Source organism: Haliotis cracherodii, unplaced genomic scaffold (assembly GCF_022045235.1).
Source record: "Haliotis cracherodii isolate W230 unplaced genomic scaffold, xgHalCrac1.p SCAF_6, whole genome shotgun sequence".
In the NCBI taxonomy this organism is placed as follows: Eukaryota; Metazoa; Mollusca; class Gastropoda; order Lepetellida; family Haliotidae; genus Haliotis; species Haliotis cracherodii.
This window is the reverse complement of record NW_027266319.1, coordinates 20,419,060-20,445,859: the sequence shown is the minus strand read 5'-3', so window position 1 is coordinate 20,445,859 and position 26,800 is coordinate 20,419,060. Positions and strand designations below refer to the sequence as shown.

Here is a 26,800-nt window from a genome sequence, read left to right as displayed (position 1 = left end):
GGGTGGTCAGGCTCGCTGAATTGGTTGATACATGTCATCGACCCCAATTGCGTGGATCGATGCTCAAGATAATCACTGGATTGTCTGGTCCAGACTCGATTATTTACAGACCGACGTCATATGGCTGGAATATTGCTGAGTGCGGCGGCTGGGAAGTCCTTCTTTAGGACAGCGTGCATCTAATGTGCTTGGAAGTCCTTTTATTGTACAGTGCGCGTCTAATGTGTTTGCAAGTCCTTCTGTAGGACAATGTGCGTCTGATGTGCTAGGAAGTCCTTCTGTTGGATAGTGCATGTCTAATGTGCTGGGAAGTCTTTCTGTAGGACAGTGCACGTCTAAAGTGTTTACAAGTCCTTCTGTAGGACAGTGCCCGTCTTTTGCGTTTGCAAGTCCTTCTGTAGGAAAGTGCCCGTCTTTTGCGTTTGCAAGTCCTTCTGTAGGACAGCGTGCGTCTTATGTGCTGGGAAGTCCTTCTGTAGGACAGTGCTCGTCTTATGTGTTGAGAAGTCCTTCTGTTGGACAGTGCATGTGTATTGTGCTGGGAAGTTTCTTATATGGGACAGTGCACGTCTGAAAACATGACAAGTGTGACTGTGCAGTAATGCTCAAAACAATCTGGCCAGGGGTCAACCCTGAGAATAGTTAGAAAGTCATATGGCTGTCACGTTTACACATCCTCTCTGTAATGGTCGCGACATTATTTCAACAGGGTCATATCTTACGTAAACTGTAACTGTTCTATTCACACAACAATAATCATAAAAACATAAAAGCAGCGCTCCGCTGACAGAAATGATTTACAGACCAATCAAAATTCTCCAGACCTAGGCGAATACCTGAGCTGTGATACGATCCATCCGTGATTGCCGGTGAGAGCTGGTCGTGTCCTTTAAACCACGTCACGCTCCACGCGGCTCCCTAACAATCACAGGGAAACGGCCGAGATGAAACAATAAATCATCCCCAATCATCTTTCTGCATTTATAATACTGGCTTCAAACAAACACTGAGCAAAGCTTCAGACCATTAAACTGCTCGTGACCTACTTCCCCTCTCAGTAATGTCTGACCCTTTTATTACGAATTAATGTTTTATATTGGAAGTTTAAGTGTTCGGGGGTTGTTCGTTTTTTGTTTTTTTTGTCGAAGATAAAACTATTACTCACACTTACTCGCTCACTCACTCACTCACTCAGCGTCTTTCCATTTACCCCTCATCCGATTGTCAGGTCCAGGATGAGGGAATTAAGAGACAAGAGGGTTCCTTAATACTTGGCGGCTTCCTTATAGAGTTTCAATTGGGCTTTATTCATGACTTCATTTCTGCGACTAGATGTTAGTCTTTACTGTCCCCACTTTAAAGCGTTCTGCCGTCACGCCACAGATCAAGGTTATAATCTGCACACGGGTTCTGTATGCGTGGTGTGCATTCTTGGTGGTGGTATTCCCCACTGGGGTATTACGGTAATATGTCCACAAGCGATATTGATAATTTACTCACTTAATCGTAAGCTATTTTATCTGTACGCAAAGTATTACAGCATTTTACGATAACATTTATATTGAATATATTGGTACATTCTGCTCCTGTTGTCCTGACATCAAGAGATTAATCTTACCTTTTCAAAGTTTATCCTAACTGTGTAATGTATGCTACTCAAAAGAAGTTAAGGACCAACCGATTCTTTCATATAATTATAGCTGATCTGTCAAGCGTTTCGCATCAAGTAACTCACTGGTCATGCCATGACAGATCAACGATAGCAATATGAAAGAATGAGTGTTCCTTAACTTCTTTTGAGTAGTATATTTAAGGTACCTAATTAATTAGATATCGTGTTCCATGTGGATCCGGGATGGTGGGTCATAATACACATATATTAATTAAATATTTTCACAATCTATCCATACTAATTTAACATTATTAAATGCTGAAATGATTTCATCTTTCCAAAATCAGTGTTTTCACCCAACAAACTCGGGGATGTATATTTACTGTCGACGATGTTGTGGACCACACGGGTGTGGTGTTAGTGTAACCGACGGGCCCAGGAACCTCCAATAATCTCCAAGTATACTTTGGCCGGTGTTGGTATATTAGCTCAGAAACACGTTCCCCTCAAGCGTTACGTATCCCATTGCGATGCTAACAGTTCCCTTTATTAATCTTTATATAATGTACCCTTTTCACCATTTACCACTACTGCTAGTCAATTCGCTTTAATAGCCCGAAACCTACCTTCAACTGTCGGTTGCATTCTGCCCCGGGGCTCGAGATTGTAAGCTTCTTTAGCCGTAGTTTACTACACAAAGGTTGTGTTTGATCGAGAAATATTACGCTTACTTCCCCTTCTTTGTACAACAAGAGCAAATTAATCATATAAAGTACAACAACGCAAGCCCAAATAGAACAGGCAGTACACGAATAGCATGTAAAGGTTTCAAGCTAGGTGGAGGGCGCCCGTCACAATACGTACCAGTTCTTGTGCGACTCACCGTCAACTCTTCTACGTCGGAGGCAAAAATGCACATGTGTTTTTGTCCCTCCTTCACAGAAGAGTGACAGAAGACCTCGTGATACTGTTCCGCGTCGCTATTTGTACCGCAGTAGACCAGGTGTGTTACAGAGGTGCTGTAGACAACATACAGCAAGACGGTGGGAGATGTAGATTCTTAGCAACAGCTAAGTTAAAGAGTGTTTGTATTAAAGACATTATGTATGGTATTTGTAGTGTAATATTTGTGTAAATTATCAATGCGTTTTCCCGCACCTGTTGCGATCTAACCGGTAGGTCTCTATTAACTTGCATCCCACTTCTAAACGGATTGAGGTTTATTTAAGATGTTTTAACTAATGCTCTCCAAGGAAACGACATTATGACAATGTAAATATTAACATTTGCTCTTGAAAACGTCAATTAAATACAGCACGGCTGTATGTGAGGGCTGTCTGGGCATACATCAATACATATTGCTACAGATTCCTGACCGTCCCGCGAAGGGCATACTCTCTTACAGATTGTACGCATTTGGAAAGGGTTTGACCCGTTGTCAATAAATCGGGTGATATTAATGTTTACGTTTACTAAAAATAAATTCTTGTTATTCTAGCTACTCCAGCGTCTCATTCCCGTCTTAATTATGCATACACTGGAGTGTGTATCGCGAAGCTTATGAGATCACACGCATTTATTAAAACAAATTCTTTTTTCGGTGTTTTGGAATTTCACGTGTGCGTGAGATGTGGTTCCAGGTATCTGATTAGCTTAAGAACATCTGTCATATTGACGCATGAAACATTCAAGTGCAGCTACCATCAACACTCGTAAAAGCAATTCCACTTCCAAAATTATGTTAAATATGTTTCAACCCTTGGCCTTAATATATTTACTGTTTACATTGAAAGTACGTGTAACATAAAACCCATACGTCCGGGATATTAAAATTCAAGCATTCACGGAGAAACGAGCGTCTTGCTTGCAGGGGATATTTTCCAACACATATGATCCATATCATCCTCGATTGTCCAGTGTATTATATCTCTATTTCTAGTAGGATAAATATCCTGGACAGTGTTGTTTCCACGGCTCCTTTGTGAAGTGACGTCGTCACATCAATTCCATCTATCAGTAACTTCCCGCAGAATTCCACTCGCACATAAATGTAATTTCATTGGTTGAAAATTTAGCGTCGTAGCATTCGAGTCGGCCTCGAAACGTAGCAATTTGGTCCAGAGTATTTATCATATTATAATGAAGATAAACAACAGTGGATTATAGAGGATGGATCCATACTATGATGTTACATTTGCTTCATATTTCCCACTGATCTTCACCAACAAGTGGCACAGGTATGTTTGGTTGTATTGTAATTTTACTTGTCTCTACTGGTCAGTGTATAAAGACACGATGCCGTCATGTCAATGTATAGTAACCTGGATGTGCGTGGTAGTGTGTTGAATGTGCGTGGTAGTGTGTTGAATGTGCGTGGTAGTGTGTTGAATGTGCGTGGTAGTGTGTTGAATGTACGTGGTAGTGTGTTGAATGTGCGTGGTAGTGTGTTGGATGTGCGTGGTAGTGTGTTGAATGTGCGTGGTAGTGTGTTGGATGTGCGTGGTAGTGTGTTGCGATGTAGTGTGTTGAATGTGCGTGGTAGTGTGTTGAATGTGCGTGGTAGTCTATAGAATGTGCGTTTTGTTTGTTTGTTTGTTGTTTACACCGCAATGTTCCATCTATATGACGGCGGTCTGTATATATTCGAATCTGGATCTGACAATCCAGTGATTGACATCATGAGCATCGATCCATGAAATTTAAATACGATGACATGCATCAACCAAGTCAGTGAGCCTGACCACCCGATCTCGTTAGTCGCGAGTGAATGTACACAGAGTAGGCCCTGGTGTCAGTGTGGAGGGCGAGTAGATGTACACAGAGTAGGCCCTGGTGTCAGTGTGGACGGCAAGTAGATGTACATAGAGTAGGCCCTGGTGTCAGTGTGGAGGGCGAGTAGATGTACATAGGGTAGACCCTGGTGTCAGTGTGGAGGGCGAGTAGATGTACATAGGGTAGACCCTGGTGTCAGTGTGGAGGGCGAGTAGATGTACATAGGGTAGACCCTGGTGTCAGTGTGGAGGGCGAGTAGATGTACATAGGGTAGACCCTGGTGTCAGTGTGGAGGGCGAGTAGATGTACATAGAGTAGGCCCTGGTGTCAGTGTGGACGGCAAGTAGATGTACATAGAGTAGACCCTGGTGTCAGTGTGGAGGGCGAGTAGATGTACATAGAGTAGGCCCTGGTGTCAGTGTGGACGGCAAGTAGATGTACATAGAGTAGACCCTGGTGTCAGTGTGGAGGGCGAGTAGAAGGGCACAGAGTAGACCCTGGTGTCAGTGTGGAGGGCCAGTGGAAGTACACAGAGTAGGCCCTGGTGGCAGTGCGGAGGGCGAGGGGAAATACATACACTATGGCCCGGTTCTACTAATGCATCTACTCTATGGATGAGACAGAAACATATAAATACACCACTATTTTACAGATATCACTCGTCCGGCAATGAACAGCACACCTGCAGGGGATATCAAACTTGTTTTTATTTCACACTGAAAAAAATAAAACAATTGCATTCGTGAATCAATCTCAGTCAACAGATTGACAGAGTTGGAAAAACTAATGCGACACAAAAATGTGAGGGATGTAATTGCCGACGTATCACACGACGAGAGCTCTGCGCAAACACCACTCTTCCAGTTCAGTGTTTACAAAAGTTTTCGTTTTTAATCTAGGGTTTTGACCTACTTGTAGGCTGTCTATACTTACTGGTGTAGCCTTGAATTCCTCGGCATAATTAGCACAATTACACACCCCGCGCACATCCCACATAGGTATGCGTTTACCTACATGGAGGCCCGACGGTATCGGACCGTCGCTCGATGAGGCAGACAGAAGCTGGAGAGAGTCAACAGACACTAGTCATCAACACGTACTTTCAACCTCAACAAGCCGTTTGCTGTATTTGAATATAATTTGGGGGTAGCAAAAAAAACACTCTTGAGAAAATTGCTTCTGAAAGAACCGTTTTGTAGGTTTGTTCCCCCACTGCATATCTGAGAATAAGATCGCACACCTTAATTTCTGTAATGTAAGTTGACGGAACAGCTATTGTAGGACATGAGCACGTGCAGGTATGGGAGGGTAAAAGTGAAAAGTAAGTTGCAGATTGAAATAGAGATTTTCGCTGCCATAAACGTCAGCCGTTCAATAACTACTATCCGACTAGTCAGATCTTTATCAATGTTCATGACGAGCAGGAGGAGTAACGTGGACAGGAAACCTCTTCCCCATCAAGATATAGGTAATATAGGTCCACCTGTTCTACTCCTACAAACGCGAGTTATTGTAGTGATAATAATCACACATTAAGGGTCAGGCAGTAGTAGATAAAACTGAACCAGTTATATTTCAGTACGTACTGGGGAGATTGAGTTTGATTCCAGTTTGTAAAGGGAACTGAATGGGAAGATTGGCTACGGGGTGGAGATTGAACGGGAAGATTGGCTACTGTTGGGAGCTTCAATGGGAAGATTGGCTACTTGGGGGAGATTGAGTAGGAAGATTGGCTACTGCAGGGAGATTGAGTGGGAGGATTGGCTACTGTGTGGAGATTGAGTGGGAGGATTGGCTACTGTGGGGAGAATGAGCACGAAGATTGACTGCTGTGGGGAGAATGAGCACGAAGATTGACTTCTGTGGGGAGATTGAGTACGAAGATTGACTTCTGTGGGGAGAATGAGCACGAAGATTGACTTCTGTGGGGAGAATGAGCACGAAGATTGACTTCTGTGGGGAGATTGAGTACGAAGATTGACTTCTGTGGGGAGAATGAGCGCGAAGATTGACTTCTGTGGGGAGATTGAGTACGAAGATTGACTTCTGTGGGGAGATTGAGTGCGAAGATTTACTTCTGTGGGGAGAATGAGCACGAAGATTGACTTCTGTGGGGAGAATGAGCGCAAAGATTGACTTCTGTGGGGAGATTGAGTACGAAGATTGACTTCTGCGGGGAGATTGAGTGCGAAGATTGACTTCTGTGGGGACAATGAGCACGAAGATTGACTTCTGTGGGGAGATTGAGTGCGAAGATTGACTTCTGTGGCGACAGTGGGAGTTCGGATACTGAGTGGAGATTACGCAGACGATTGAATTTCGTTGTCTGTTTGAGGGAAATCGACGTGGTATCTGATGCATTAAACGCCCCTCGACATGGGTGTATCTTTGTCAGCAGCATCTATATGGTCCTGTAAAGATACTCACCAATCTTCCCTCAGTCACAGGAATACGTAGCTGCACCAAACAAATATTCAGCCCCGTAGGAACCTTGGGTCAATATTTCCTGAACACTGCAGGATCTAGGGAACTTTACAAGGCCAGATGTAAATATATTAAAAAAATAAACAAAGGTCTACGTGCCTTTTAACATGCACCTGCACGCGCCCATTCCAATAGTGTCCAATATGCAGTGTTTTGTTGATTACGTCACTCATGAACACCACGTAGCATTATTGTCAATAGCATACCACAAAACAGGGATGCCATGATGCTGACAAGCCCAATAAGGTATCTTCGGGTTAATTGTCTGAGAACCTGAGCTGGTTGCTCACTGACAACAACAGCATGTATGTCACTATGCCCTCCTTTTGACGGTGAAAAAAAACGTTGTCATCAATATTGAAACCAGGGCTTATGACTGTGCTGTGATCATTGCTGGAGAAAGTAGGCTTAATGTGAAACTTACTGTGAGAACCCATGCGAGCAATGTCGGACAAAATGCCCTAATGGCTTCACAATAGTCGGAACGTTCAGTTTCAAGTCATAAATCTTGAATTGTCCCCACGTATCATCAATATCAGCGCCATGAAGACAGTATTCAGGATCCATGGCGATATAAGAGATATATAGACCACTACACCTTAACAGCGAATTCCAAACAGATGTTCCCACAATGCAATGTTATCTGTTGCAGTTGATAGGTTAACCAAAAGACCACCAAGCGCATGGTCTGGTCTCGCATGTTGTGCGTACAGGGAGGTCCATTGGGAGTATCACAGGGATACTCCACTAGTGTTACATGTTCTGCAGTGTGTTGTGGTGTACTGCAAGTGAGTTGTGGTGTACTGCAAGGGTGTTGTGGTATACTGCTAGGGTGTTGTGGTGTACTGTTAGGGTGTTGTGGTGTACTGCAAGTGTGTTGTGGTGTACTGCTAGGGTGTTGTGGTGTACTGCTAGGGTGTTGTGGTGTACTGCAGGTGTGTTGTGGTGTACTGCAAGGGTGTTGTGGTGTACTGCTAGGGTGTTGTGGTGTACTGTTAGGGTGTTGTGGTGTACTGCAAGGGTGTTGTGGTGTACTGCTAGGGTGTTGTGGTGTACTGCAAGTGTGTTGTGGTGTACTGTTAGGGTGTTGTGGTGTACTGCAAGGGTGTTGTGGTATACTGCTAGGGTGTTGTGGTGTACTGTTAGGGTGTTGTGGTGTACTGCAAGTGTGTTGTGGTGTACTGCTAGGGTGTTGTGGTGTACTGCTAGGGTGTTGTGGTGTACTGCAGGTGTGTTGTGGTGTACTGCAAGGGTGTTGTGGTGTACTGCTAGGGTGTTGTGGTGTACTGTTCGGGTGTTGTGGTGTACTGCAAGGGTGTTGTGGTGTACTGCTAGGGTGTTGTGGTGTACTGCAAGTGTGTTGTGGTGTACTGCTAGGGTGTTGTGGTGTACTGCTAGGGTGTTGTTGTATACTGCAAGTGTGTTGTGGTGTACTGCTAGGGTGTTGTGGTATACTGCAAGTGTGTTGTGGTATACTGCAAGGGTGTTGTGGTGTACTGAAGGGTGTTGTGGTGTACTGCTAGGGTGTTGTGGTATACTGCAAGTGTGTTGTGGTGTACTGCAAGTGTGTTGTGGTGTACTATTAGGGTGTTGTGGTATACTGCTAGGGTGTTGTGGTGTACTGCTAGGGTGTTGTGGTATACTGCAAGTGTGTTGTGGTGTACTGCTAGGGTGTTGTGGTGTACTGCTAGGGTGTTGTGGTATACTGCAAGTGTGTTGTGGTGTACTGCAAGTGTGTTGTGGTGTACTGAAGGGTGTTGTGATGTACTGCAAGTGTGTTGTGGTGTACTGAAGGGTGTTGTGGTGTACTGAAGGGTGTTGTGGTGTACTGCAAGTGTGTTGTGGTGTACTGCAAGTGTGTTGTGGTGTACTGCAAGTGTGTTGTGGTATACTGCTAGGGTGTTGTGGTGTACTGTTAGGGTGTTGTGGTATACTGCTAGGGTGTTGTGGTGTACTGCTAGGGTGTTGTGGTATACTGCAAGTGTGTTGTGGTGTACTGCTAGGGTGTTGTGATGTCCTGAAGGGTGTTGTGGTATACTGCTAGGGTGTTGTGGTATACTGCAAGTGTGTTGTGGTGTACTGCTAGGGTGTTGTGGTGTACTGCTAGGGTGTTGTGGTATACTGCTAGGGTGTTGTGGTGTACTGCTAGGGTGTTGTGGTATACTGCAAGTGTGTTGTGGTGTACTGCTAGGGTGTTGTGGTGTACTGCTAGGGTGTTGTGGTATACTGCAAGTGTGTTGTGGTGTACTGCAAGTGTGTTGTGGTGTACTATTAGGGTGTTGTGGTATACTGCTAGGGTGTTGTGGTGTACTGCTAGGGTGTTGTGGTATACTGCAAGTGTGTTGTGGTGTACTGCTAGGGTGTTGTGGTGTACTGCTAGGGTGTTGTGGTATACTGCAAGTGTGTTGTGGTGTACTGCAAGTGTGTTGTGGTGTACTGAAGGGTGTTGTGATGTACTGCAAGTGTGTTGTGGTGTACTGAAGGGTGTTGTGGTGTACTGAAGGGTGTTGTGGTGTACTGCAAGTGTGTTGTGGTGTACTGCAAGTGTGTTGTGGTGTACTGCAAGTGTGTTGTGGTGTATTGAAGGGTGTTGTGGTGTACTGAAGGGTGTTGTGGTGTACTGCAAGTGTGTTGTGGTGTACTGCAAGTGTGTTGTGGTGTACTGAAGGGTGTTGTGGTGTACTGAAGGGTGTTGTGGTGTACTGCGAGTGTGTTGTGGTGTACTGAAGGGTGTTGTGGTGTACTGAAGGGTGTTGTGGTGTACTGCAAGTGTGTTGTGGTGTACTGCAAGTGTGTTGTGGTGTACTGAAGGGTGTTGTGGTGTACTGAAGGGTGTTGTGGTGTACTGAAGTGTGTTGTGGTGTACTGCAAGTGTGTTGTGGTGTACTGCAAGTGTGTTGTGGTGTACTGCAAGTGTGTTGTGGTGTACTGAAGGGTGTTGTGGTGTACTGAAGGGTGTTGTGGTGTACTGCAAGTGTGTTGTGGTGTACTGAAGTGTGTTGTGGTGTACTGCAAGTGTGTTGTGGTGTACTGAAGGGTGTTGTGGTGTACTGAAGGGTGTTTTGGTGTACTGAAGTGTGTTGTGGTGTACTGAAGGGTGTTGTGGTGTACTGCAAGTGTGTTGTGGTGTACTGCAAGTGTGTTGTGATGTACTGCAAGGGTGTTGTGGTGTACTGATAGGGTGTTGTGGTATACTGCTAGGGTGCCATATAGGATCTGTAAGGCATTGGGTATTGGTATTGGTGAATCTTACAAGCGTATCGGTGGGTCTTACAAGCGTATCGGTGAATCTTACAAGCGTATCGGTGGGTCTTACAAGCGTATCGGTGGGTCTTACAAGCGTATCGGTGAATCTTACAAGCGTATCGGTGGGTCTTACAAGCGTATCGGTGAATCTTACAAGCGTATCGGTGGGTCTTACAAGCGTATCGGTGGGTCTTACAAGCGTATCGGTGAATCTTACAAGCGTATCGGTGGGTCTTACAAGCGTATCGGTGGGTCTTACAAGCGTATCGGTGAATCTTACAAGCGTATCGGTGGGTCTTACAAGCGTATCGGTGGGTCTTACAAGCGTATCGGTGAATCTTACAAGCGTATCAATGGGTCTTACAGGGGTATTGGTGAGTCTTACAAGCGTATCAGTGGGTCTTACAGGGGTATCGGTGGGTCTTACAAGCGTATCAGTGGGTCTTACAGGGGTATTGGTGGGTCTTACAGGGGTATCGGTGAGTCTTACAGGGGTATTGGTGAGTCTTACAGGGGTATTGGTGGGTCTTACAGGGGTATTGGTGGGTCTTACAAGCGTATCGGTAGGTCTTACAGGGGTATCGGTGAGTCTTACAGGGGTATCGGTGAGTCTTACAGGGGTATCGGTGAGTCTTACAAGGGTATTGGTGAGTCTTACAAGGGTATTGGTGAGTCTTACAGGGGTATCAGTGAGTCTTACAGGGGTATCGGTGGGTCTTACAGGGGTATTGGTGGGTCTTACAGGGGTATTGGTGAGTCTTACAGGGGTATCGGTGGGTCTTACAGGGGTATCGGTGGGTCTTACAGGGGTATCGGTGGGTCTTACAAGCGTATCAGTGGGTCTTACAGGGGTATCGGTGGGTCTTACAGGGGTATTGGTGAGTCTTACAGGGGTATTGGTGGGTCTTACAGGGGTATTGGTGGGTCTTACAAGCGTATCAGTGGGTCTTACAGGGGTATCGGTGAGTCTTACAGGGGTATTGGTGGGTCTTACAGGGGTATCGGTGGGTCTTACAGGGGTATCGGTGAGTCTTACAGGGGTATTGGTGAGTCTTACAGGGGTATCGGTGAGTCTTACAGGGGTATCGGTGAGTCTTACAGGGGTATCGGTGGGTCTTACAGGGGTATTGGTGGGTCTTACAAGCGTATCAGTGGGTCTTACAGGGGTATTGGTGGGTCTTACAAGCGTATCAGTGGGTCTTACAGGGGTATTGGTGGGTCTTACAGGGGTATCGGTGAGTCTTACAGGGGTATTGGTGAGTCTTACAGGGGTATTGGTGGGTCTTACAAGCGTATCAGTGGGTCTTACAGGGGTATCGGTGGGTCTTACAGGGGTATTGGTGGGTCTTACAAGCGTATCAGTGGGTCTTACAGGGGTATCGGTGAGTCTTACAGGGGTATTGGTGGGTCTTACAGGGGTATCGGTGAGTCTTACAGGGGTATTGGTGAGTCTTACAGGGGTATCAGTGAGTCTTACAGGGGTATTGGCGGGTCTTACAGGGGTATTGGTGAGTCTTACAGGGGTATCGGTGAGTCTTACAGGGGTATTGGTGGGTCTTACAGGGGTATTGGTGAGTCTTACAGGGGTATCGGTGGGTCTTACAGGGGTATTGGTGAGTCTTACAGGGGTATCGGTGAATCTTACAGGGGTATCGGTGAGTCTTACAGGGGTATTGGTGGGTCTTACAGGGGTATTGGTGGGTCTTACAGGGGTATCGGTGAGTCTTACAGGGGTATCGGTGAGTCTTACAGGGGTATTGGTGAGTCTTACAGGGGTATTGTTGGGTCTTACAGGGGTATCGGTGAGTCTTACAGGGGTATCGGTGGGTCTTACAGGGGTATTGGTGAGTCTTACAGGGGTATTGGTGGGTCTTACAGGGGTATCGGTGAGTCTTACAGGGGTATCGGTGAGTCTTACAGGGGTATTGGTGAGTCTTACAGGGGTATCGGTGAGTCTTATAGGGGTATTGGTGAGTCTTACAGGGGTATCGGTGAGTCTTACAGGGGTATTGGTGAGTCTTACAGGGGTATTGGTGGGTCTTACAGGGGTATCGGTGAGTCTTACAGGGGTATCGGTGAGTCTTACAGGGGTATTGGTGAGTCTTACAGGGGTATCGGTGAGTCTTACAGGGGTATTGGTGAGTCTTACAGGGGTATCGGTGAGTCTTACAGGGGTATTGGTGAGTCTTACAGGGGTATTGGTGGGTCTTACAGGGGTATCGGTGAGTCTTACAGGGGTATCGGTGGGTCTTACAGGGGTATTGGTGGGTCTTACAGGGGTATTGGTGAGTACTACAAAGGTATTGGTGGGTCCTGCAGGAGTGCTAGAAGGTACTACACGGAATGTGCAAGGACACGGAATGTCAATGCACTCTATTGATGGTGTGTTCCAGGCTATTGAGTGATGGCGTGATGCAGATGGTCGCTGTTGCTGAGAACACTCTGTAACGCCTCTTCCCCCCACCCCCCTCACTGGCCTGTCACATTTAGAAAACCAACAAAATATGTCAGCTATGTCCCGTACATCAGTGGTAGATCTATTATTCAAAACATGGACGCCAAAATTTCAATATTTTGCTTCTGGCTTTAACGTTTTCCCGGCAGTATATGACATGGCCTGACACTTGACACTGTTTTGTGGCCCTATTTGTGACTTCATCGTTCGGACAAGCACGTATGACCGATTATCCTTCACTAATGGTTCCATGACAAGTGACCATGTCGACTGGAGAATGTGACCCCTGAACTCTGACCTCAAGCAACACGACACACCTGGGTAGCCCTCTGCGGCCGTTTCACTTCTGTCAGTTTTTATATCTACCCGCACGTCTTCAGAGCTGACGGACAGCCTTGGAAAAAATACTCAAGGACAAAGCCATTAGTAGACCGTTTACAAGAGGCGGGGTCTGTGGTCTAGAAGTTGAAGCATAATCTCGTCACGCCGCTGATCTTGGTTCGATTCCCCAATTCTGAAATCATACGCATATTAAATATTATATGAATATATGGGATTAAAGCAGCACTACTTATGCACGTTCCCCGCTACTACGATTCCCATTGATCAACAGGATCGCATATTCTTGTGACTTTATTTTCAGGTTAACCCGCATATGGCATAAACGGTCGTAAAAGCTCACTCACTCTCACTCATTCACTCGTTAGGACCCACTTAATACCACGTAACGTGACACCAGCGCATGGGCTTTCTGTATAGAGTCTCAAGTAAAGGCATTGAAAGAATGGGCTAACTTCAGCTATGAACATTAAAACGTCTGTCCATATAAATAAAAACGTTAAAAAAACATTCATCGTACATATATTTATGTCCATATGATCATCAGTATGTATCCCGCTCCATCAAAAGTCCTGCCTGTCTAACGTATAAAACACGAGTGTCCTCATCAAAGCGCTTCCAGATAATCTCAAGGTGAGATTTAGGAGCTACGCGTGTGTAGATGTGTTAGATTTGCCCCTTACAAGACTATTACCCTACCATACCCGCAACTCTAAATCAGCCGGCCAGACAGCCACTCAAACGACACAAATCCCGTCTAGTCGAATTCTCTCACGTGCCGATTGCATCTTACTGTTTAGCTTGAGCGTGTAAAACGCAAGGATTGGACCCCACTTGACGGGCACTCAACTTTGACGGTATCTGGCCTTTGAGCCCCACTAGTGGGGTGGATGTGACGAGACTGAATTGAATTATTAAGTACCTATTGGGTTTTCATTTGGGTTATTTGTCGTTATGTAATTGCTGGACTGTGCATCTGAAGTAGACCTCTCCACTGCCAATTATATTATATAGGTCAGAAAATGATTTATTAATCAACGGTTGTGACAGGGACAATATTTACTAAAAACAAACGGTTTTGGTTCATATGGCTTTGGGGGTTTGTTGTCAAGCGACGGTCAGCTGGTTTCAAACACAAAACGCGCAATCATGCTGAGTTGCTTGGTCGCAATCATGTTGGGTTGTTTAGTTGCAGTCATGTTAGGTTGCGTGGTCGCAATCATGCTGGGCTGCTTGGTCGCAATCATGTTGGGTTGCTGGGTCGCAATCATGTTAGGTTGCGTGGTCGCAATCATGCTGGGCTGCTTGGTCGCAATCATGTTGGGTTGCTGGGTCGCAATCATGTTAGGTTGCGTGGTCGCAATCATGCTGGGCTGCTTGGTCGCAATCATGTTGGGTTGCTGGGTCGCAATCATGTTAGGTTGCGTGGTCGCAATCATGCTGGGTTGCCTGGTCGCAATCATGCTGGGTGGCTTGGTCGCAATCATGCTGGGCTGCTTGGTCGCAATCATGCTGGGCTGCTTGGTCACAATCATGCTGGGTTGCTTGGTCGCAATCATGCAGGGCTGCTTGGTCGCAATCATGCAGGGCTGCTTGGTCGCAATCATGCTGGGTTGTTTAGTTGCAATCATGTTAGGTTGCGTGGTCGCAATCATGCTGGGCTGCTTGGTCGCAATCATGCTGGGTTGCTGGTTGAGTTGGGCAATTTACAAAGCGTCCGTAACGCTAAGACCATCGTAGTTCTATCCTTTAACATAGACTTACAACTGTCGCTGGCTTTGTGGATCGGGATGGATCGACAAAGAACGCTTTCAATACCCCCCACGCGCTTCCTCCCCCACATACCTGTATGTGGGTACCAGTATGTCGGGTTATCTTCAGTCGGGTGGCATAGTTGACGTATAGCGTCCACTCGTCAGGCTGTAGGTCCCCTCCTAACGGATACATTGTGTGAAGCCTATTTCTGGAGTTTCCCGACGGGATATTGCTCTCATATTGCTTAAAGCGGCGTAAAAGCATATTTACTCACTCATTCCAACATGTCTTTACCTAGTAGGTTCACCATTCAGCAGCTGTCGTCTACAGCTGTGAAATGTTACATGGCTGTCAAAGCTGTACATATACTGTATTCACAGAGAGTCCGTCCACAAAGCGATGTGAGCGTCATCTCTGGTTCTTTAACATAGACTGGCACTAACATCGCTTTTTCACATGCATGATTTGTTTGTTTGGGTTTTTTGGTTTGTTTTTTTTTGTTTAACACCGCACTCAGCAATATTCCAGCTTTATGACGACGGTCTATAAATAATCGTTCCTTGACCAGACAATCCAGTGGTTGACATCATGAGCATCGACCCAAGCAGTAGACATCGATGACATGCATCAACCAAATCAGCGAGCCTGGCCACCTGATCCGTTAGTCGCCTCTTACCACAAGCATAGTCGCCTTTTACGGCAAGCATGGGTTGCTGAAGACCTATTCTACCCCGGATCTTCACGGGTCTATTGTCTGTTGACATTTTATTATTATTATTACAATTCTGCCCGTTAGGTTAATGACAAGTCTCTAAAACACCTCCCTCTCATCATTACATATTCTATGCGGAGGTGAGGTAGGCTAGCACAGTTAATGCGTTCTCCTGTCACAATTAAAGCCTGGGTTTGATTCTCATATGGGTTTATACGCGAAGCCCAGTTTTGGTGCTGTTTTTGGAATATTGATTAAAGGGGCGTACAACCAAGCTCACTCACTTACTAGCGTTCTATTCATTGACCTTGACATGACCACGCACGGTGAAGTAAAGTGTGGTTTAAGGTCCACTTCATGATTATTGCACTTCCACGTGTTTGTGTATATGTCTCTGTGTCTGTTGGTGTGTGTTTATGTGTGTGTATGTGTGGGTGTGTGCGCGCGCGCCAGACAGGGTAACAATTAGTACCATCTCTTAACCTCTGTGGGGTTCGGCGCGGCCGGGGATCGAACCTTTCCGGTCAGACGCTTTACACACTACACCACGGAGGCGTTCCCATAACAGACTTAGTACATGTATATCCCATGTTGATATAGCTGTCATCGTCGTCGACTGTAACACCAATATGTCGCCTGTATCTTTGGGCAACCTCATATTGTCTGCGGTTCATATCAAACAAACACGTCTATTGCTCCATACTACGAACGACCCGTGAAGATTCCGGGGTAGAATAGGTCTTTAGCAACCCATGCTTGCCGTAAAAGGTGACTATGTCGTAAAAGGCGACTAACGGGATCGGGTGGTCAGGCTCACTGACTTGGTTGATGCATGTCATTGATCCCAATTGCGTGGATCGATAATCATGATATCAATCACTTGATTGTCTGGTCCAGACTCGATTATTTACAGACCGCCGTCATATAGCTGGAATATTGCTGAGTGCGGCGTTAAACAACAAACCAACCAACCAACCACCCATACTACGAACAACATTCTTAATATAACCACTTTTAGTGGGTATTAACTTCAGAGCTGTCTACAATTGGCAAGGGAACCAGACCGAAAACCCTTTTTCTCGACCGTCATTGAAATATTGCAGTAGGAATGCTACGTATGTTAGTCTCGATGTTGTGATTGCTGTCGACATTGAAATAGCTCACCTGAGCGTGGGGTCGCCACGAGTCGTGTCAATGGTTATAGCTGTGTCTACCAATAGCCGTCTATTTCTTCGTCGAATTATTTTCACATTTGTAAGAATTTCTATTCAAAAAAGATTACGCTTATTTTGTAATGTAGGTTTTTATTTCACTTTAATATATGAACAATCGTATATGAACAATCTTCCTGACAATTGCAGCGCACGTGACTCTCCATTAAGCAACACAAAGCATACGGGTTTTCAGTGAATGTCTTTAGCCTGTTAGTGACGCAATGGCAGGGTAGAATTGGTTGCCTCTGATATGTAACATCGTCACTTTGAATAGTAAGCATTTCCGCACGACTAATTCACAATACAATTTGACGACGCATGCCTTCAGACGAACAGTGGGGTTGTATACAACAAGAAAATCATTTGAATTTAGATGGTACGTCACCTTCTAATTATCTCGACAAATTATATATCTCGAGATCACCCACAGAACCGCTCTGCCTTTGATTCGCGGATAGTACAATTTGAAACTTGACGTCAGATTATTAACAACAATTTCCGTTTAGATGCTGATGTTGATGCTCAGTGACGGTTACGACAAGGAGTGAGTGAGTTTGGTTTTACGCCGCTTTTAGCAATATTCCAGCATAGTCCCGGCGGGGGACACCAGAAAGGGGCTTCACACATTGTACCCATGTCGGGAATCGAACCCGAGTCTTCAGCGTGACGAGCGAACGCTTTAATCACTAGGCTACCCGACCGCCCCGTTACGACAAGGAAAGTATAGGAATAGGATATTGATATTAACCCCATGATTGTAAATTACATTGAAATCCGATAAATATATGGAAGAAATTGACTTTTCTCGAACAATGATTCTCGTGGGTGAGTGCGACGTGATAATACTGTAATACCGTCAAACGCGTTAAACCTATATATCCTCTTCATACATTCGGTGCATCGGTTCAGCAGAAGACACGAGGGCAACGAAACCGGAAGTGGGCTATAACGAAATAACCCAGAACATAATACTCAATCTCTATTGGATTGGTCAGGTCGTTCTGACGTGACCCGTAATGGGGTGTCCTCAGATCTTTGTTTGCGATAGCGAGAACTAAGATCTGATTTTAATGAGGTTGCATTATACTTTGAAGGTATTTGCAATTCTTGTTTGTGAGTTGACATCCCTTTCATAAAGTTACGCCAAGCTGGGTTGTATTAAGCAGGGCTGTTAAAGGCGGAGTTTCATACGCACGTATACATTAATAGCGACCTATGTGTCGATTGAATGTGTGCCTGACATTGTCTCTGCACGCATAACTCTAATGCATAACCGTGGAGGCTTGACGAGATACATTGACTACAGGAGCATCCCCTAGACTAACATCTAGTCTCTGAAATGAAAATATTAAAAATACCGAAGTTATCTTATCTTAGGTCAATATAATGAAAAGGAGCCCCGATCCCCCTGAAACTGCAGTAACCTAGCTCGGGGTGTATTGGCTAAATTTGTTTCAGTGTCTGTATGACAGACGAGAGGATCCATATGTTCAGCGAGGACTTTCAGAATATACGCGTGTACATACCCCAGGCACAGGTGGCCTTTCGGTCCAAGGAGCTATTGTTCTGTGTGGAGTTGCGTCCCTTGGCAGTGCCAGGATACGCTGGTTGTGTACTCGAATCACCATTCCAATTAGGGTCCCTGATATGTCAGCCCCAGGTACGGATATATTAGTGGGTTTCACGCGCGTATATCTTTAGGGTTTCTTCTCACATTAAGCTGACAACCTTGGCATAACTGAAATACCCTTCAATGACGCTTTAACTGCGCAACCCGTAAGTTACCTGGCCGCATGGTAAACAGGAAATCGTGAAATTATAGATGAAGAAATGAAAAAATAAGTGAAACGAAAAAAGAAACAGTAATTGAACAAACATACATTGACACAGATAGTTGGTAATGATATTCGCCCCAGGTTGGTCAACTCCCACCCCTCCCCTTGGATTGGAGGTGTATGTGTGTGGGGGTGGTGGTGGTGGTAGGGGGGCCCAACTTCATCCTGTCTGAGACTTCAACAATTACCCGGCTAATTTGTCTACTGTTGACTTGAGCACGCCGCTGTAATGGCCAATTCAACACCTACAAAGGTCTTTGCCTATTACATGACACTTTTTTGTTCTATCTTAATTGATGTCAGAAAATGCCCGTATAAAACGTGAAGTCGCATGCCCTGGTCGTCTCCTTATCAAAGCGGTTCCTTTATATAGATGGGCGTTACTGCCGACGTGATACCACGAGACATGCATACGGAGTATGTCACGATAAACTCGCCTCTTTTAACTTAACCATTAAAGTACATAATGAGCCGCTATTGTTTTTCTAAATGTTTGGAATATATGTGTTCATTGTTTCGTTAAATGTCTGGAATTATTTGTACACTGTTTCGCTAGAATAAATTTTTACAGTATTTGATAAGATGATTGGAATAGCTAAATAATGTATATATAATATATGAAATATATGACGTTTTGGTACATTCGACAGTTAAGATCGATGATGATTAAGGCGGCGTAAAAATCAACTCACTCGGATTTAGTGTGTCTGAGTGTTCGATAGTGGATCGATGCTCACACTATCAATCACCTGATCAGAGTCTGTTGTTATCTGGCAGCGGTACAAGTGAAGCTACAGTTAGTGAATACAACAGATGTACAGATACAACCGATACAACGGGGTACAATGACAATAGTTACACAGCGGCTTATTATCGGGGATGTCATGGGTTGCATGAGTTGCATAACGAAGATGTCCACGGTATGTGTGAACTACGTAAAACATATTGACCTGGATAGCAGGGGTGGTCAGGGCATGTGTGGATTTACGTGGACCATATTGAGCTGTATTACGAGGATGTTCAGGGCATGTGTTGAGCTCCGTGGACCATATTGAGCTGTATAACGAGGATCTTCAGGAGTGTGTTGAGCTCCGCGGACCATATTGAGCTGTATAACGAGGATCTTCAGGGCACATACATGTATGGAACTCCGTGGACCGTATTGAGCTGTATAACGAGGATCTTCAAGAGTGTGTTGAGCTCCGTGGACCATATTGAGCTGTATAACGAGGATCTTCAGGGCACATGCATGTATGGAACTCCGTGGACCGTATTGAGCTGTATAACGAGGATGTTCGGGGCATGTGTGGAGCTACGTGGACCATATTGAGCTGTATAGCGAGGATGTTCGGGGCTTGTGTGGAACTCCTTGGATCAAACTGTGTCATAAATGTTATGGGTAAGTGACAAAACTTAAATTGATCATCTATTCTATTTCTTTTGGTGACCTTGCGAACAACCACGGGGTGGTTGTTTCAAACGTGCATCGCAAAGTTGGTCTCCAAACCGTGGGATGCGACCGCAGGTGCTACTATCACCTTCTCTCTCGCCACCAGCGTTATACTGACAGACTGACGACAGTTGGAAATCAGCACATAGTTAAAGTAGCCCCGTCTTTTGTTATTAGACGACAGTGGGTGGCCTAGTGGTTAAATCGTTCTCATCCTGCCGAAGACGGGGTTTTACTTCCCACACGGGGACCACTCCTGGACCCACATGCACAAAGCGATCTTAGCGCTAAGATGATCGTAACTCCCATACTTTAACATAGGCTTACAATAGTCTTAGTGCTAAGATCGCTTTGTGCAAGTGGGCCCTGGAGTCCCTCGTTGTAATATAGCTCAAAATAAAGCTCAAAGATGTGAAAAACATCATTTACTACGAAAGCATCGAGCTTCACACCCACACGCCGAAGCTCTCAACCTGCAAGTCACCATAGCTACGGGTAGCACATCAATTAGACATGTGACGCGTGCAAGTTTTATGTGGGAGGAACGCCTGAGGCAAGAGCAATTATATCTGATAAATCAGTTCAGTTTCATAATAGAGAACAAAAAGAGGTCTAGCCATTTTATTTCTTACGTCGCAGATAAAACAAGTTTCAGTTTTAAATTATATCTAAAGTTCCTTCAAATTAACTTTTTCAAAGGAGCACGCCTGTCCTCAGAGAATAAAAAAGAGAGATGAGAGCGGAGATGTAAGCCGATATTGTGACGTCTCTGTCACCTTTAACGCTGTGGTACACCAAGGCGGGGATAGGGAGTTCAGTGGGTATTGACTGCACCATATATTAACCGAGGCAGTATCACGAGGGCTGAAAATAACCTTACACATCCACACGAATAGTCAGTAAGCGTATATACTAGTATTTGATTTAAAGCCGATTTGAACAGTTTAACAGTAATTTCAGGGCGACACTTTTACAGTTATATCGGGGCGTGTAAGCTTAAAGTAGGAGAGAGTCCAAACATCCGTGTACTGGAGGCCGGCCATGTCTAGATTGTAGATGCTAATCCGCCTTTAAGAGACAGTGTTGGGTTCCGAGACTCTTCTGGTCAACGATGACGTCCCCATCTCCTGAAACCAACACTAACAAGGGATGACTTAATACAACAACGGAGTAACCTAGAGGTCTACAAGACGCTCGAATTACCCCTTCCCTGAGATATGTAATGTTCAGAACAACATTAAACCTAGTCAGCCTCCTAGATCCAAGAATAAATTAAAACTGAATCCAACTCAAGTCAAGATTGCCTCATCTTAAGGAAATGAAGCCTTGTTCTGTCATCATTTTATGGATTTGACTTCTTATTTTGTCGGTAAATATATATTTTTAAAAAGATGACTTATTTTCTGGGACTAACTGTTAGGCTACATTGAACACAACTCACACACCCTACAAGAGTTAGCTTTAATCCTCATTAAATCGGGTGCAATACAATCACTTGAATAGTCAGAACAGCTCCTGTTCCTCATCTCCTTAACCATCTGTACAGTACAGTGTATCGTGATTTGGTTATTAACGATACTTGTTATTTAAAAAATACTAGCCAAGTCGCCTACCGCCTTTCAGAGCAGAACTATGACGGAGAATTATTTAACCTCAAGGTGTCTAGAATCTTAGAGCGTCAATTCTGTGTTGACCTGTTCCAAATCTGTACGTTTTCGGCGAGCCTCCCGAAATGCTTGTCCATTTTCTGTTCCACAACACGGAGGGTCATGACTGGATGTGTTCGGTCGGGGGACATAAAGAGAACAGGTAACATCACGTATCACGTGGAATTTGTTTAGATGAGTCAGTTGGCCGTTTGTGTACGTTTCGCATGCAGCTGTGCACATGCAGGGAGTTGATACGATACGTCAGTCAGTTACTCCGTATGTGATGACGGCAAGACAAAGGGCTGTCATGCCCATTGAGATATGTGTCACACTTCCCATCGACCCAGAAGGACTCAGGCCATTAATAACCGATTAAAAACCATACATGTGTATATAGCTACCCTGTGCAAGAAAGTCTTACGACACCCGCTGAATTGCTCCAGCAATGTGATGGCGGAGGATAGCATCAGTAGACAGTCCGAATAATGGCTCTTTCGGGGCCGGTTAGTCGCGGGTTCGAATCCCAGATTCTTCCGATCATGACCCTTGGTCTGTTACTGCTATTCTGCGCTCCTTGGTTTCACCATAGAGGAAATCTCAGTTATCCCGTATTAAGCTGACACGACGTGATATAACTGAAATATACGGTTCAAACTTGTTTAAGTAAGGCACCCGTGAAGATCCGGGGTAGAATAGGTCTTTAGCAACCCATGCATGCCGTAAAAGGCGACTATGCTTGTCATGAGAGGCAACTAGTGGGATCGGGTGGTCAGTAACGCTGACTCGATTGATGCATGGCGTATCCCTATTGCGTGGATCGACGCTCAGAATATCAATCACTGGATTGTCTGGTTCAGAGTCGATTATTTACAGAATGCCGTTATATAGCTGGAATATTGCTGAGTGTGGCGTTAAACAACGAACATACACACAAACAAGAATATGGCAACGACAATACTTTAATGTCCGCATGGGAAGTATGTGTGCTAACAGACAAGTATGTTTTTAGAGCAGTAACGCAATGGGAGTGAGTTAGTTTGGTTTTACGCCGCGATTAGCAATATTCCAGCAATATCCCGGCGGGGGACACCAGAAATGGGCTTCACACATTGTACCCATGTAGGGAATCGAACCTGGGTCTTCGGCGTGACGAGCGAACGCTTTAACCACTAGGCTACCCGACCGCCCTTAAAGCAATGGGAGAAACTACTGATGTAGCGTGGTGTCCTAGTTCTGCACCATCACCGTGGAATATATTTATTTTATGAAAAAATAATAATCTAGAAATGCATACAAAAGCAAGTCTAGCCAGCTCAAGCTAGCTCTATCTGAAATCAGCATAGGGAATTTTTTTTATTTTTAGAGTCAAGAAGGATATTGTGTAATATAAGATTTCAGAGACTAAATGTTAGTCTACGTGGTGTCCCAGAGTGTTGTGTATCTTATACAGGAGATGGGTATGCTGGTTGTGCAGCATCAGGGCAGTTCCCTCTCTAACCACCATCACTTTGGTCCTGGTGCTGTGTTGTTGCATCATACGACCTCGGCCTTCACGGCAATACTTCTGTGATACTTGACTTGGCCGAGTTGGACGGGTTGCCGCTTGGCAAACATTAATGGCAGGACTATCTTTAGTTTTACAATAAATTTAATTCAATATGCAGCAATGTATTCCTACATTAGGATATAACACAACTGTGTGGTGTTGAGCGGTAATTGATAGGCGAGGGAAAGCATGTTTATTCCTACATTTACTAGTTTAATTTCAAGGTCGGGTTTATAATAACCAGATGATACTGGCTGTATTCTGGATGCTACTCGTGTGTAAGGTCGTGTAGTGCCAATATATCAGCTCGTTATTTACATAACGTCAATATTTACATTGCAATCAATAGTGCCACGTTTAATAGAGGATGCAATGGAGGTATTTTCATAAAACAATGATATAATGCTTGCAAAGATGCACCATAATGTCTATACATAACGTTTTCCTCAGGATATAATGGGTTATACATATTGAGGGTTAAAAGAGGTTTAACGTCGAATCCAAGTTTATTGTGTTTATAAAGCGACGTGCATATTCGCGCGTGTGTGTGGCTGCTTGAACAAGTCCGGACTTATACCGGTTTTAATAGTGCATGCTAGCCCACTGAGATACCATGCTGCAGTGTTAGCATGGATACTTCACCCAGACACATTATACTGACTCTGAGCACATCAGTCCTTGTTTTATCCCTTAAATGCCGAGCGCCATGCAGGCGGGGCAACAACAAATACCATATTTGGGTATATGAAGCGGCCACGGGATTGAACCGCCGATCTTTCGATCTCCGGGCAGACGTTCTATCCACTAGACCGTGGAGTGGGTCGTGATTGCAATGATAAGGAAAAATGGTCCGTGCATATCGATGGTGCAGTGATAGGTAATGATGGTGTATGCGTAACGACCGTGCAATGATATGTAATAACGGCCCATGCATATACCGACCGTGCAATGATACACATATTGGTCCATACATACCGACCGTGCAATGATACGTAATAATGGCCCATACATACCGACCGTGCAATGATACGTAATAATGGTCCATACATACCGACAGTGCAATGATACGTCATAACGGTACATACATACCGACAGTGCAAGGATACGTCATAACGGTCCATACATACCAACCGTGCAATGATACGTCATAACCGTTCATACATACCGACAGTGCAATGATACGTCATAACGGTCCATACATACCGACAGTGCAATCATACGTCATAACCGTTCATACATACCGACAATGCAATGATACGTCATAACCGTCCATACATACCAACCGTGCAATGATACGTCATAACGGTCCATACATACCAACCGTGCAATGATACGTCATAACGGTCCATACATACCGACAGTGCAAGGATACGTAATAACGGTACATACATACCGACCGTGCAATGATACGTCATAACGGTACATACATACCGACCGTGCAATGATACGTCATAACGGTACATACATACCAACAGTGCAATGATACGTCATAACGGTCCATACATACCAACCGTGCAATGATACGTCATAACGGTCCATACATACCAACCGTGCAATGATACGTCATAACGGTACATACATACCGACCGTGCAATGATACGTCATAACGGTACATACATACCAACAGTGCAATGATACGTCATAACGGTTCATACATACCGACAGTGCAAGGATACGTCATAACGGTACATACATACCAGCAGTGCAAGGTTACGTATTAACGGTCTGCACATTATACGTCCTTGCAATACTGCATAAGAAGCATGAAATCCTCACATCCCCGCCAATACGACATGTCCGGTTGTGTGCAAGGCATTAGCCCTCCGGAAACTCCCGCTATTTTCAGTTTTAGTCAAAGTCGTTGCTATGGAAACTAAAAAAAAATTCTTTTAACTCCCAAACTGTCAAAAGACACCAGTTTACCACTAGACCTCTTTATGTGCCAAGTTTGTTGAAGAAATATTGTACGGTTTTCAAGATCTGCTCTGGAAGGAGCCACGGAAACTCGAAATATATATTTTTTTTAAATCCCAAACTATTTAAAGGCACCATTTCACCACTAGACCTATCTATGTGCCAAGTTTGGTTAAAATATCTCTTATGGTTCTTGAGTTTTGCTCCGGACGGTCGGGCGGAAGGGCGGACGGACAGCACCCATTCCTTTATCACCCTTTGACTTCATGGCGGGGGATAATAATACATAATGTCCGTGCAATGACGTACAAATATAGCGAAGTGGGGAGCCAGGGTGTTGAGTGTTACGACTGAATTCTCTCTACCACTCCGTTATCCCACCGCTTTCTATCATTAGACAACAACAAAATGTTGCTGATGCGGCGTACAACGATATTAATTCTTATTCCATCATCAGACAACTCCTGACAACAAACCTCCTGTTATTTCCTTTTAACCAGTTTACTGTAAATATGTTTTAGCTTCTAAAGTACATTTTACCCTCACAATTGTTACATATTTTTTCTCTTAACCTGTCGGAATAGTAACTCTAATGTTATAGTTTCTTGTCATAACCGACTTTAATTAAAATCGTGTATGTCTATATCTTGTACTGAACTGCGGTACTGGGTGATATCGGCGGACGGTGTGAAAGGCAGTTACGCAACCATATTGGTGTCAATAATTGACACAGGTGTGATATACACACAAACACACTGCAGGCTCCGGGGGGGGGGGGGGGGGGGGGGGACACACCCCATTCGCATTAACTTGTCACCGGAGGTGTTTTCTTGTTTACCTTTATAAACAAATTCACCATTGACAGATACAGCACACCTTAAGCTTTGTATGTAGATTATTACGGCTGTGAAATTAAATGACCTCAAATGTCGAAAGGCATAAAATCCAGTCAAGATCTTTATGAAATAATCAAATATTGTGTCATTACGAGATGTCGCGGAACTATATATACAAATATATATGTCGGAATTATTTACACGTACGTGTGGCGGTGAAGAGGATAAATCACATTCGCGTAGCTAGTGATTTTTTTGGTACCGTTTCTTTAACCTGAATTATGTCACACTTTGATTATATTGAAGCGGTCTTTACAAGAGAACAAAAATATAATTCGTGATCCGAGAATGTATTTGTGTTCCATAACGACGTGAAACACAGTTACTATGAACAAAGGCAATAAACTGTTCAAATATTTCTGAACATTCCGGACATATCACTACAAGCTGTACACTTACGTCGAATATGGCACAGTGAACAGGGATGTCGTTTTCTGCAGATTATGATATAAATACCACTAGGAGGGGACATGTCAAAATATATAACAAACAAGCACCGGTATCACATTGTATTTAAGGTTTCAAAGTCCCACATTATCAACAGCCTCCTGAACTAATTTGAGTTTATTATTTTCATAATCATATCTTCTATATTGAAGTTTTATATAAAATATATACAACGATAGAAATAGTTTTGATACGATCCCTGTTGTTGTTGGCATTTGTGATCAAATCTTTATGTGTGGGTTCTCTACGACATTAAGAGAATATCTTCCCTTCATTTTAATCAGTGCTGAAGAAATAGAAACATATATGGGAAAATACTTATCAAAGAAACTGAAAATTAAACTTTGGCCAGAATAAAGTGAGCAGGTGCCCGTTCGTGAAATAGTATTTCGCGCGATATGACGTTGCCGTCAAGCCTGTAAATAAAGATGGTGATTGGTTGAAAAGGGTCACGTGCTGACTCTGTCCGCCATC

At 44.4% G+C, this 26,800-nt stretch overlaps 2 protein-coding genes across 2 annotated transcripts; one reads left to right on the top strand and one right to left on the bottom strand.

The window, feature by feature from the left end:
• The first annotated feature begins 3,781 nt into the window (after positions 1-3,781).
• LOC139446304 (mucin-19-like) lies at positions 3,782-12,519 on the top strand. The gene is made up of 3 exons (XM_071227653.1): positions 3,782-3,849; positions 10,125-12,063; positions 12,508-12,519. The coding sequence occupies exons 1-3, from the start codon at positions 3,782-3,784 to the stop codon at positions 12,517-12,519; spliced, it is 2,019 nt and encodes a 672-aa protein (XP_071083754.1).
• Positions 12,520-14,026: 1,507 nt separating this feature from the next.
• LOC139446302 (proteoglycan 4-like) lies at positions 14,027-14,587 on the bottom strand. Its single transcript, XM_071227652.1, has one exon. It carries the CDS (start codon positions 14,585-14,587, stop codon positions 14,027-14,029), a length of 561 nt encoding a protein of 186 aa, XP_071083753.1.
• Between the last annotated feature and the right edge of the window lie 12,213 nt (positions 14,588-26,800).

Excerpts from the sequence above, each read along its gene's own strand:
- LOC139446304 (XM_071227653.1), top strand. The coding sequence starts at position 3,782 with ATGGATCCATACTATGATGTTACATTTGCTTCATATTTCCCACTGATC. Across the intron at positions 3,850-10,124 it reads TTCACCAACAAGTGGCACAG|CGTATCGGTGGGTCTTACAA; the intron begins GTATGTTTGGTT and ends GAATCTTACAAG.
- LOC139446302 (XM_071227652.1), bottom strand. The coding sequence starts at position 14,587 with ATGATTGCGACCAAGCAGCCCAGCATGATTGCGACCACGCAACCTAAC.